This window comes from Chrysochloris asiatica, unplaced genomic scaffold (genome assembly GCF_000296735.1).
Source record: "Chrysochloris asiatica unplaced genomic scaffold, ChrAsi1.0 scaffold00055, whole genome shotgun sequence".
NCBI classification, from domain to species: domain Eukaryota; kingdom Metazoa; phylum Chordata; class Mammalia; order Afrosoricida; family Chrysochloridae; genus Chrysochloris; species Chrysochloris asiatica.
Window position 1 is genome coordinate 12,269,597 of NW_006408573.1, and position 12,918 is coordinate 12,282,514.

Sequence of the window (12,918 nt, forward strand, 5' to 3'; positions counted from 1 at the left end):
CCGACTCGACGGCACTTAACAACAACAACAACAACATATATAGTTTAATCACTACACTCAGGAACTAAATAACATTGTCATGATTCACTTCTGAATCTGACTTGTCAGGAAAATCAGCCATTGGCAGGCCAGTAATTGGAATTTCACCAGGAAAACGGTAAGTATGAAAATTAACCGGAGAATATGAATTGTTCTGAGGAACACAAATGTGTATATATAATCTTCACTTACAGTGTGATTTTAGAAGGCATGCAGCACATATGCATATAAGAAGTTTATTTCCACATACTAAGAACAACAAAGAATCCTGGTATGGAGCTGTGGGATAAGCTTTGGACTGCTAACTGCAAGGCTGGTGGTTCAAAACCACCAGCCGCTCCTTGGAAACCCGATAAAGGGCCTCTATGAGTGGAACTGACTCGATGGCACTTAACAGCAAGGGAATGCTGGTGTGGCACTGTAGGATAAGCATTTGCTTGCTAATCAGAAGGTCAGCAGTTCAAACCCACCAACCACTTCTAAAAAACCCTATGCAGGTCCCTGTAAGTCGGAACCAACTAAATTACTGTTGTTAAGTGCTGTTGAGTTAGTTCAACTGCCTCAAGAGCACTTTATAATAGCAACAACATAGCAAACGTAATGTAGTCTCACACACACACACACACACACACACACACACACCCCTACAGAAAGATTCTGATTCTGCACTTTTGATTCTACCTGACAATGATTGAGCTAGTTTCCTATTATTGTTGTTACTAAGTGCCACTGAGACCGTTCCAACACATAGAGACCCTATGTAGGGTTTCCAAAAAGCGACTGGTGAGTTTGAACGGCCATCCTTGTGATTCAAGTGGACCTTGCTGTCCAGTGCTTGCTTTATCCTATAGTACCACTGCAGGACTCCAGTTTCCTATTACAGAGAGTAGATACAGAAAGCCTATCTCATTATAATACAAAGCACATGTATTTGTATTTCCAAGTATTTCCCTGAAGTTAGTGATTAAAACAAACAAGCAAAAAGAAAAACATTTCTACCTGCAAGTAGAAATCCACTGCCTCAGAAAAAAACTACAAAATAACTGTTTTAGGACCCAAAGTGGAGGGAATTCAAGCTAAGCAAAAAACATGTATTTCTCCAAACACTAAAACCTAGAGAAAAGCTTTGGCCCTCAGCTTTCTTTTGTAAAACCAGAAGAAAAAGCTTATTTGTTCATGCATTCTCCAAGTATGATATCGTGGAAGAAGTGAGGAGACCAGTTTGTCTACATTTACAGCTCTTGCCTTGTAACTGTTCACATTTCTAAAGAGAGTAACAGGTCATCTACTCAACTTTGTGGCCTAAACGATGTGTGCAGCTAAGGATGGTAACAATCGTGAGGAGTCTTACATTAAAGATCTAAAGACCCCCAAGCAAACCCTGGAATTGGGATCTTAAAAAGGAAGCTTACCCGGCCAACAAGAATCGGTTCCGGTCCAGAAAACTCTTCCAGGACAAACATTTGATTCCAAACCCAGCCTCTTTTGGAGCGGTTCAAAATCCGCTGTTCCTCACGCAGCCTGCTTAGTTCCAAAGGAGATCCACTCATTAAAACTTGAGACTGATTCATGGGCGCCATATAAACGCAAGGGGGAAGAGTAATCCATAATATTATTAATGGAGTCCAGAGATCCAAGAGCATTTCCGCTAGCCGTTCTGGCATGGTCCCACCAGTTAAGCAAATCACCACGAAAATGAGACAATTATTTTTTTTGCCTCCGGTCTGCAGCCATCCAATTCATCATGCAGTGCGGAGCATTTACTTACAGCTCTGCCACGTGCAAATAGCACCGGAAACAGACATAATATCAGCAGTTCTTCTGAGACCAGGTTCCACTGGCTTTCCTTGTCAATGAAACTTCCTGTAAAAACAAGGAGAAAGAAAGATAAAAGTCCACTGAAACAGGTTTTAAGTAAAACCACTGCTTTTCATAAATATCTGAGAAATCAATGCTAAGTATATCCCAAACTCTTGACTTAAAAAAAAAGTGGATATGAGAAATAAGAGACAGGAAGCTGATGATTCCCTCTATCTTTTAAGCTTTATTTAAATTCCTGTACAACTAAGACTGAGAGTTACAAACTTCTGACTTATGGACACCAGGCACTAGCCCTTTAATGTTACGTAAATGTGCCCTCACTTTGAAAGTCACCACAATCAATTCACTTGTTTCCAAAGGCTTTGACCCTCTGCTTGCTTGCTGTTAAGTGTCTTTGAGTCAATTCCGACCCATAGTGACCCTGTATACGGTTTCCTAAGAGCAGCTGGTGAGCTTGAACTGCCGACCTTGCAGTTCAAACGGCTTTGCAGTCTGGCACATTAACCCACAGCGCCACACCAGGACTTGCACTTACGTAAGACTAAATAAGAACCGTGTTGTTGTTGTGTGCAATGAGTCAGTGACCCTAGATAGGGTTTCCAAGTCACACCACAACTCCAGATAAGATTCATGTTGTTGTTGTTGTGAAGTGCCATCGAGTAGGCTCTGACCCATAGCAATCCTGTATAGGGTTTCTGAGGAGCAGGTGGTGAGCTTGAACCACTGACCTTGCAGTTCAAAAGGCTTTGCAGTCTGACACATCAACCCACAGTGAACTAGGACTCCAGATAAGATCCAAAGGAGCCTACAAATTCCCCTTAAACATACACTTGGAAACCCCATCTCTATTGTAACCGGGGGACTTGTATAAATCAGTCCTCAAGCATGGCATTTAAAAGCAGTCTATTGCTTATCAAGAATTGCTCAAATCCTAGCAATTCTCCCATCTTTCCTTCCTTTCTTCTCCCTCTACCTCTTTCTGGAATTCTCTTTTGTTTGTGTCCAGGGTGCTCTCTCTTTTGTGAATAGAATTTCATTTGCAATGCATTTTCAGGATGCATGCTAATGAAGTTTCACTCGCGGTGAACCAGGAAACTTTTTGTTTTGTTTTGTTGTGTTAACCAGTTTAAAGGACTTCAGTGCTGGAAATAAAAAAAATAAAAATAATTTAACTAACTTTTATAGGGTAAAAACAAAATAAAAGTGAAAAGGAGACCTGCCCTAATTTTAACTCTCAGCTGCCACAATCATTGCAAAGAATCATCCGGTTCAGGATGCTGAATTCACTTCTCAACCTGGATGCTAATAGAGAGTGAATACAATTAGAATGTTCCCAGAGAAAAACTCTGTAACGTCCAGCATGTAGGCTGTAATCAGGATAGTGTCAGGACTACCATTCTAAATGTACAGTAGAACAGGAGATTTAAATTATAAAAAGCTCCTTTGGGAATGAAATATGGTAAAAATGCAATTTTCAATTGAGGAGAGTCAGAACAGGATGGCCAAAAAGAATCCCCATTACCAGAGGTGTCAAATACATTTTTTTGCTTACCTTCAGCTTGGTAAAACGTGTTTCTTTCCTCTCAAAAAAATTATTTTTAAAGAAATAATGCTCACAGCCATTCACGGGGAGAAGCCTCGCTGGATTAAATGGGAAAGTAATTCCTCAGGACACCATTGGGAACTGTTTGGCTGAGGGAATTCATAATGGGGTAGGGGACCTTTCACCTCTGGGTCCTCCGTTCCATTCTAGCTCAGAATGGGAAAGCGAGAAAGTCATTAACGTTGGCTGAGCTTAGTGAAGCCAGCTGAAAGGGGCAGGTCTCAAATGCAGGCAGTGCCTGATCTTGGGAGATGGCCAATGGAATCTTCTTGCTTGTCATTCTTTCCCTGGGCTCTGAGCTTAGTCACTAAAACTTAACAACTTAAAAGAAGCCCCATCCTAATGAGTATGTATGTGTTGTTTTTGTTAAGTGCCTTCAAGTCAAGTCGGTTCAGACCCACAGTAACCCTGTATAGGATTTCTGAGGAATGGCTGGTGAGCTTGAACCTCCAACCTTGTAATTTAAACTGACTTTGCAGTCCAGCACATTGCCCCACACCAAGACTCCATTTTCTCCCCTATATACATACTCATCTGAGTCCTAGTGTGGCACTGTGGATTAATGCGCTGGACTACAAAGTTGGTTTGATCCCCAACGTTGGTGGTTCAACCTCACCAGTTGCTCCTAGGAAACCCTATACAGGGCGTTTAACAACAACAACATGTTTGGGGAATTGAAGGCAAGAATCACTTTCAATGCCGCCTCTTTTTTTTTTTCACAATTGCAACACAGGCAAGAAATCAAGTCTTACCTAAAAACAGACCTTCTCCTATCCCAGCCAGCGTAAAAGTAAATCTTTAGAGGGTTCAAAATTTAATCAAAATGTCCTCAAAGGAAATCGAAAAATATTTGTGTCTTTCTGAATTGCCGATTCATGTATTTATTTAAACAGCACTGATAGTGCTTTGACGATACACCACGCCATATTCCTTCCTACATACAGGCAGCACTGAGGAGGATGTAGAAGTAGCAAAAAGATTGTGTTATTCTGGAGCAGGCCCGGGTTTTAATCCCAGTTTACCCCACTCATTATCTCTGTAACCATGAACAAGAAAATCCCATTCTCTGAGCTTCAGTTTTCTCCTTTTGAAAAATTGGAACAGTAGCAGTTCATTTCATATCGTACAGGGCAGGAGGCTCACTAAGAACCAAGCCCCACGGAAAGGGGCTGGCACATGGGCAGCGCTCAGTGAACTGTAGTTACAATTGTTACCCTGACAGTGAGGTTCCTGGTCACTCAAGGTGCAGCAACAAAGGCAAACACATGAATAACAGGGAAGCTCTAGACTTTTACAGTGGGAGAGTGGGCAAAGGTCTAAGAGACGTAAGGGAAGGAGCTCAAAAATATTGCCAGAGGTGGCGAGTGGGAAGATGAAGGGAATGCTGTTGAGGCAAGAGCTGGGCCATTTTACACGGATGTCACGATCCCACGGGGCCTTGTTCTCATGAAAGAACTTCAACCTGAACACTTGTCAGGGAAAAGGGACTTTTCTTTCTTAATATACTCTGCTTCATACCAGAATGTCCATACCAGAATACTCAACAGCCATCCATGCATTACATCTTCCACTGACCTGAATCATATGGCGACAGAATAGCCAGACGGTTGTGTGAGTGACACCTAGTGTCAGCCTATCTGATTTCAAACTATTATAATTAATTGGTTCCAGTTTTTCCAGTTTCTGGTTATATAACTAGAAACCAACTCATCATCATAATAATAGTCATAATAATACTGTTGTTAAGTACTGTTGAGTCAATTCCAACTCATAGTGACCCTATATAGGGCTTCCGAGGAGGAGCTTGAACCACCGACCTTGCAGTTCAAACTGACTTTGCAGTGTAGCACATTAACCCACAGCACCACACCAGGACTCCAATTACTGGCCTCCATATGCCCACCTAGTAGGGCAGAAGTGTGAACCACTGACCTTGCAGTTGTTGTTGTTATGTGCCATCGAGTCGGTTCCGTCCCACAGCGACCCTGTATAGGGTTTCCGAGGGTGTCCAGTATTTATCCTATGGCACCACACCAAGTCTCCAGTAATAACATTGTTTTTGTTGTTGCTGTTAAAAGTCATTGAGTCGGTTCTTACTCAGAGCAGCCTTGTATAGGGTTTCTGAGAAGTGGCTGGTGAGCTTGAACTACTGATCTTGTGGTTCAAACCAACCGATGCTTACCAACAACAACAAAAAAGATCTAAATGCTGAAAGGAATTAGCCAATTAGGGAATTGGTGGGTGTAAAAATGCATTTCAGACAGAAGGAAACAGCTAGCGTAGAATATCTGATGAATCTACATCTATGATAGTCTTTAGATTTATATTATTAGTTCACTCGATCTGTGATCAATACATGGAGTCCTGGTGTGGCACTGTGGGTGGGATAAAGCACTGGACTGCAAGGTCGGTTTGAGCCACAAGGTTGGAGGTTCAAGTTCATCAGCCACTCCTTGGAACCCTCCCTATACAGGGTCGCAATGAGTCGGAAGTGACTCAATGGCACTTACCAACAACACCTGATCAATATGTATCCCTCTCCACCCACCAAATGCTGATGATACAGGGGCACTACTTCTCAGACTATTCTTTGTGAACAGACCCCATCTTTGATTTGTCTAAAGTATTGTGGTATAAAAATGTATGCCGTCTCGGGGAAAAGTGGGCGCAGTACCCCAAAGCCAGCTAATTACTTCTGAGAAAGCAACGTACCAGAAACTCTTCATTATTCCAGCCATTCCCACCACATCCTCAGTAGAGTTCAAGAGCCCAAATGCTCCTACTATGATTCAATTTTTGACAAAGTTGTGTATATCATCTATTACTTATGTTTTCTGGAAATAGGCTCAGTTTACTTGAAATGCAAAGTTGGTATTATCTGTCTTAAATGTTGTTGTTGTTGTTAAATGCCATCCAGTCATTTCCGACTCATATCATATCAATAGATGATTATATTTTAATAACAATTGTTTTGTTGTTGTTGAATAGCAAGTCAGTTCCAACTCACAGCAACCCTGTATAAGGTTTTTGAGGAGCAGCTGGTGGATTTGAACCACTGACCCTGTTGTTAGCAGTCCAGTGCTTATTCTATAGCGGCACACCAGGAGTGCTTTAATGACAATAGTAGTAGTAAACAAGGAACTTTGGTGGCACAATGGGCTAAGCACTGGACTGCTAAGCGAAAGGTCACGGGTTCAAACCCACCAGTCTCTCAGAGGGAGACTGCTGAGGCTGTCTGCTTCCGTAAAGATTTGCAGTCTCAGACATCCAAGGAGCAGTTCACCAAAGAGTTGCTGTGAGTCAGAATTGACTTGACGGCAGTATTTAGTTGTTTTTGTTTGTTAATAGTAATTACTTAGAAATAACCTGGGAAATAAGTTACCAAGAAAGACTTCACACATGCATGCTGTATGTTCATAACCCTATGACGTGTAAGTTTACTATTACTTTATCATCATTTTCATTTTAGAGGTAAGCAAACTGAAGTACAGAGAGATTAGTATTCAAACTAATGCTTAGTTGTCACTGAGATAGGTACTGCCAAAGCCTGACGACACCTCTATCTTAGTTAAAATAAAGAGAAGACACAACAGTTAGAGACAGTGGTTGGCTGTGAACATTTCACACGTGGTTCTTCACAACAAAAAGCAAAAAACAGATCTTGATGTGTATTGCATTCTGATTTCCGTGGTAAACATTCTCTCACTGTGATGATTTGAAGTAATCAACCTGAGTGTCCACTGGTTGAGACAGCACCTAAACATTTTAAACATCTGGCTCTGGTAGCTAGAAGAGCTAGCCTACTCCAGCACACGCCTTATCAAGGAGTTGCTGAAACATTAATATGCAAACAAATTACAAGAAAGCTTTTAAAAATGCAAATTCTGATCTGGTGAATCTAGAGTGGGGCCTAAGAGTCTGCCTTTCTAACCATCTCTCTTGTGATGCTGAGGAACCTGATTTGAAGACAACACATTAAGAAGTCCAAAAACCTTCTCCTGAAGTGTGCTGGCAGAGATGTTTCCTCCTGTCATTTAATCCATGAATGATTTACCATCCAGGCTTTGGGAAATCCTGGACTAGGGTACGCAGATACATGAGATTTTCTGTGCTTTCAGAATACACTGCCCTCTCTCCATATCTAATTTATCGATGACACTTGGAAAACTGCACAGCCAACTACTGTGTTCATAGGCACATGCATGCTACCTTGAAATAGTGAGACCTGGCTCTGAAGGTGATCCTGCCATGTGAAGTGAACTGAGATTCTAGGGTGACAGACCCATACTTTCTGGATGTTTGAATCCCTGCATGGGCAAAGCTAATGTTACACTCTGATATTCAGATAACAGCTTTATAGAAATTCTTGTGAGGCAATGGAATGCTATGTCACTGTTAGAAGAATTTATAAATATTGCAAATAGTAGCTGCATACACAAACTGCTTACCTCTACGCAAAGAAGAAATTGAGTAAGGTTGTAAAGCTTGGGTAGAAAATCAATTTATTTTTAGATTTCCCAACCACAGTATGTCTGTCTGGCCAAGCAATCCACTTTATTCTAATGCTGCTGCATTGATTTACACCCAGATAGTGAGATGAAGAGATTTTATAGTCTCTCTGGAATTCTTACATATAAGAAAGTACTTATAAGGAGATATTCTCCTGGGTAAGATACTTATAATCTGACTTTTCATTATTACTTACATTTTAGAGCCACTTCTAATTACAGCCTAGATCTTACTCTGCTGACCCCAACATTTTGTTAAGGTGAACTCGGTCAATTCTCAGATATGTTAAGTCATTATGCAAAAACATATTGCACCATTGATTTTTGTAAGCAACGTGGATTAAACTTCCAAATGATGAGCCTCACACTGATGGGTGAAGTCTAAAATAAAAAATGGGCTTTTACAAACACTTCAGGATTCAATCCAACAGATTATTGTGGTTGACAGGATATTATGCTTTTATTATCTACTGGGCTTTAGTGGCCACAATATTTCATGAACGCAAAAATGACACACAGGATCAGAGAGTTTCCATTAAAATGTTCCTGACCTTGAATTTAGAGCCATTAGCAGGCTGCTTCAAAACAGGTAAATGCACATTGAATTCAAAGTGGTATTGCACGAACATAAGGGATACAATTCAGTGTGTAGCCCAGTACAATTCCCAGCAAGCCCTGTATGGCTGAAACAGAGTAGGTCTTTGAATGTTAGAAGGGATACTACTTGCAGGTGTCAAAGACAAATAATACAAGACAACTGCCTTTCTAAATCTTTCAGAATTCCCTGACGAGATCCTTTTGGTGGAAAAGGAATCTGAAATTATTTATGTCACACAAATTTATTTCTATGTGTATATATGTGTGTGTGTTTATTTCTCCCTTCAGCCACACCATTTCTGGTCGCTTAACTTTTCTTTGGCAGCAGACCATCAGATCAAATACTTATTCCGATGTAAATTGATCTGAAAGCATGCCATAGACTTGTTTAGACACTCAAGATAATACTTGTCAGATCCATTGCTCTGATACTTTGCTTTGGGGTTTTTTGTTGTTGTTGTTGTTTTACAGAAACTTTGCTTTTCATTGAGTTCTAAATTACTAGCTATCTAGGAAAAGAAACAAAATGAAACAAAACAATACCTTCTGCTCCTTATCCCAGATGGTGTAAGAAGTTCATTTTTCACATAGAAGCATTTTCATTTGTGATAGAAATTTCAAAAAGGGGTGAATAAACCAGTGGCAAAATAAGAAAGACAAAATAAGACCCCATCTTTGATGTAAAATTCCTGGAGGCACTGTGGGTTAAGCACTGAACTGCTAGTCAGTAGTTTGAACCCACCAGCTGCTTCATGGCAGATAGATACGGCAGAGTGCTTCCGTAAAGATTTACAATTGCAGAAACATTATAGAGAAGTTCTACTCTGTTTTACAGAGTAACTTGGACAGAAAACACAATGGCAGCGGAGTTTTTGTTTGTTTGTTTCATTACACTCTCTCAAATATAATATATATACCATTATCTATAAAATTTCCCTGAATCATCAGGCTAGTTAAGATATTGAACACGAGTCTATTCTGATGACCTTTCCTGAAGGAGACTGTAAGTATCACACTTCTCTTGCCAATTACAGACACAGCTAATAATGGTTTCTGAAGTCTAACTAAACCGCTAGCCCCTTCTCTATTAAAAAGCCCCAGCCTCGGCTGTCTTTAAAACATTTGTTCAAAATTTAGTAGGCAAAGATCTGATGAGGGAAAACAATTTCTAAATGAAACCAATCAATCAGAGTCAATCTCACTCTTATCCATCTTGAATGCAGTCGGATTGTGGGGAATACCTGGATTGTGGAGAATGCCTGGATTAGCAGCTACAATGATTTATCCATCTTGAATGCAGTCGGATTGTGGGGAATGTCTGGATTATGGGGAATGCCTGGATTAGCAGCTACAATGATTTATCACTGTTGAGTGCAGTTGGATTGTGGGGAATGCCTAGTGGCTACAAACAATGACTTATCACTCTTGAATGCAGCTGGATTGTGGGGAATGCCTGGATCAGTGGCTACAATGACTTTGGCTTCAGCAATAGTCTGAATCAAGGTCCTGTCGCTCCTAAAATTGACCTGGACAAATTTTGAATCTCAGTATTGGCAGATGAAAAAAACTAAAGGTTTGTTTAATTCTCTCTAACTCGAAGAAGCCAAAGAAAGAAGCGAAAGTCAGCTTCCATAAAGACTGATGGTGGTAGTTGTTGTTAAGTGCCTTCGAGTCAGTTCCGACTTGTAGTGACCTTGTGTTGGGCTTCCAAAGAGCAGTTAGTGTACTTGAACTGCTGATCTTGTGGTTCAATCCAACTTCATGGTCCAGTACATCATTCCACAGTGCCATACCAGGACTCTAAAGACTGGTGGTGGTGGTGGTTATATGCTGGGGAGTTGGTTTCAACTCATAGTGACCCTGTACAGGGTTTCCAAGGCTGTAAATCTTTACAGGAGCAGAAAGCCTCATCTTTCCCCTGCAGAACAGCTGGTAGTCTCTAACTACTGACCCTGAGGTTAGCAGCCCAACTCGTAACCACTATGCTACCATCACAGCTTTGAAAACTATGTGAGTCTGAATCAACTTGTTGGTCATGTGTTTTGGGTTTAACTTCAAGGTCTGCAGAAAAATATATTAAATAAGTTATGTATAAAACCTTTTGTCAATGCAACAATTGTTGTTATTAAATGCAGTTGAGTTAGTTCTGACTCATAGTGGCCCAGTATAGGGTTTCCAAGGAGCAACAGGTAGGTTTGAACCTCCAACCTGGTGGTTAACAGTCCACTGCTTATCCTGCAGTGCCATACCAGGACTCCCTTTATGTAAAAGTAGCAATTACTGTTTATTTAGTCTGGAACCTGGTATAGTCCTGTAGAATAAGCACTGGACTGCAAGGTCAATTTGAACAGCAATGTTGGTGGTTCAAATGTACCAGCTGCTCCTCAGAAGCCATATATAGGGTCGCTATGAATCAAAACCGATTCGACAGCACTTACCAACATATTTATTTAGTACTAATGACTGCCCAAAAAATTTGGCTAATTTATTAGATTATTTTTATTTCAATTTCTTGATGTTTCCACGGGGAAAATCCAAATATTAAAAGATCTGCTGTTGCCGTTCAGTGCTTTTAGTGTGTTCCGACTCTTAGCCATCCTACATGGAGTTTCGGAGGAAACCTCAGCGAGTTTGAATCGCCAATCCTGAGATTAGCAGTCCAGTGCTTATGCTATAGTGCCACACCATGATAGGCAACTAATAAATAAAAGAACCTTTTCCAACATTTAAAAATAACAGCATGAGCCAAGAAGAATCTACCAGAAACAGAAGTTTATGTATAGTTTTTCCAATCTGTATTATAGTTGTTATGACCAATACATAGATAACTTTTAATATTACAACTACAATTAATTTCACATAATTTGATGAAGCCTCTGAAAAACCATATTTTGCATCCTCCCCACCATCCCACCACCTTTTTCTCAGTGAACATGTAATTTTTCACTACGATATCAGGCGAGAGAACTGCACTTCATCCACTAAAAGTGAAACTATTCACTTTTAATAGAATCATAACTATTTATGGGAACAGCTTGGTACTTCCAAAAGAAAAGTTCCATTACATTTCAAAATCATTTACATTGGTGTGAGGAGGAACCCAGTGGGGAGTCCCTAGTAATTCAAAGTGAGGTCAATTCAGTATCTAAACACTGCTTGGAAGAGACCAAGAAGATAATGGTAATTATAAATCAAGTTCTGGTAGTATCTTCTTCTAAAAAATGTCAACACACTTTTTATACTTGTTTCAAGAAATTTTAGTATTACTGATGGCAGAGATCAGAAGCTTACCTTCTCTCTTAAGAAATGTTGTTGTTAAGTGCTACCGAGTGAATTCCGACCCATAGCGACCCTGAACAGGGTTTCCGAGGCGGTAAATCTTTAAGGGAGCAGAAAGCCTCATCGTTCTCCTGTGGAACAGCTAGTAGTTTCGAACTGCTGACCTTAAGGTTCGCAGCCCGATTCGCAACCACTACGCTACCAGAGCTGGTTAAAATCAATTAGATCACATAACCAGCCTACAGGGTCAGTTCTACTGAAATTGAAACGCAGCCAAGACTCTCAGTATAGAAAGTCAAGATTCTACCAATTAGGTTATAGTGTGTAGCAACCACCCTTACAACTGCACCTTACTGTCATTCTTTCATGTTTCAAAGACTTTATATGTTTAAAGCCACCCACAAATACTGGCAACGTGAGGTACGGACCCAGTTGATGGATGGGTGGACAGACAGTGGGTGATCATTTGACAAAAATAATGAGATATCACTTAGATGTATGGTTCATGAACATTAAGGGAATTGCTTACACAGATAATAAAGAATATTATCTTCAGCTACTATAAAATTATTTTAATGAAATTCAAATACTTCTACAAATTTGTTTCACCTCTCTAATCAAAACAGATATAAATTTTTTTTTTCGTATTTCTGAGAATGGAAGTACTTAGACACAGCAAAGTCATATTTTATTTGTCAAATTCAACAGACTAATAAAGAATGGAATGTGTCCTTGTAATTTTTTATATCAAACCTGGCATACTAAATGGACTTTGGAAATGTTTGCACATGTAAGACAGAAAGGTATCCCCTTATAATACTTACACTCTTGTCCTCCTACAAAGCAACTTCTTTCATGTTACTTTTGTCACACCAGGAATCAAGTAATCATAATTTATGCACTGGTAATCTAGTAAATAAACTAGCACACGAAAAATACTGTTTTAACTGCTAACAGAGCATGCATATGCTACAAGGGCAATTTAATTTAGTGATATATCTAAAAAGGATTAAGTTGATTTCATTTAATATTCCTTTGTAATATATTTACCATGTATAAAATAGCAATAAA

The 12,918-nt window shown here is 40.0% G+C and overlaps 1 protein-coding gene across 1 annotated transcript in view; it reads right to left on the bottom strand.

Annotated features, from left to right (window-relative positions):
- Positions 1-12,918, bottom strand: part of CDH8 (cadherin 8, type 2) — a 534,958-nt gene that overhangs the window by 515,766 nt on the left and 6,274 nt on the right. Inside the window, exon 2 of the mRNA XM_006863583.1 lies at positions 1,452-1,902. Coding sequence (XP_006863645.1) covers positions 1,452-1,703 — 252 coding nt within the window. The 5' untranslated portion in view covers positions 1,704-1,902. The remainder of the gene's footprint in view (positions 1-1,451; positions 1,903-12,918) is intronic.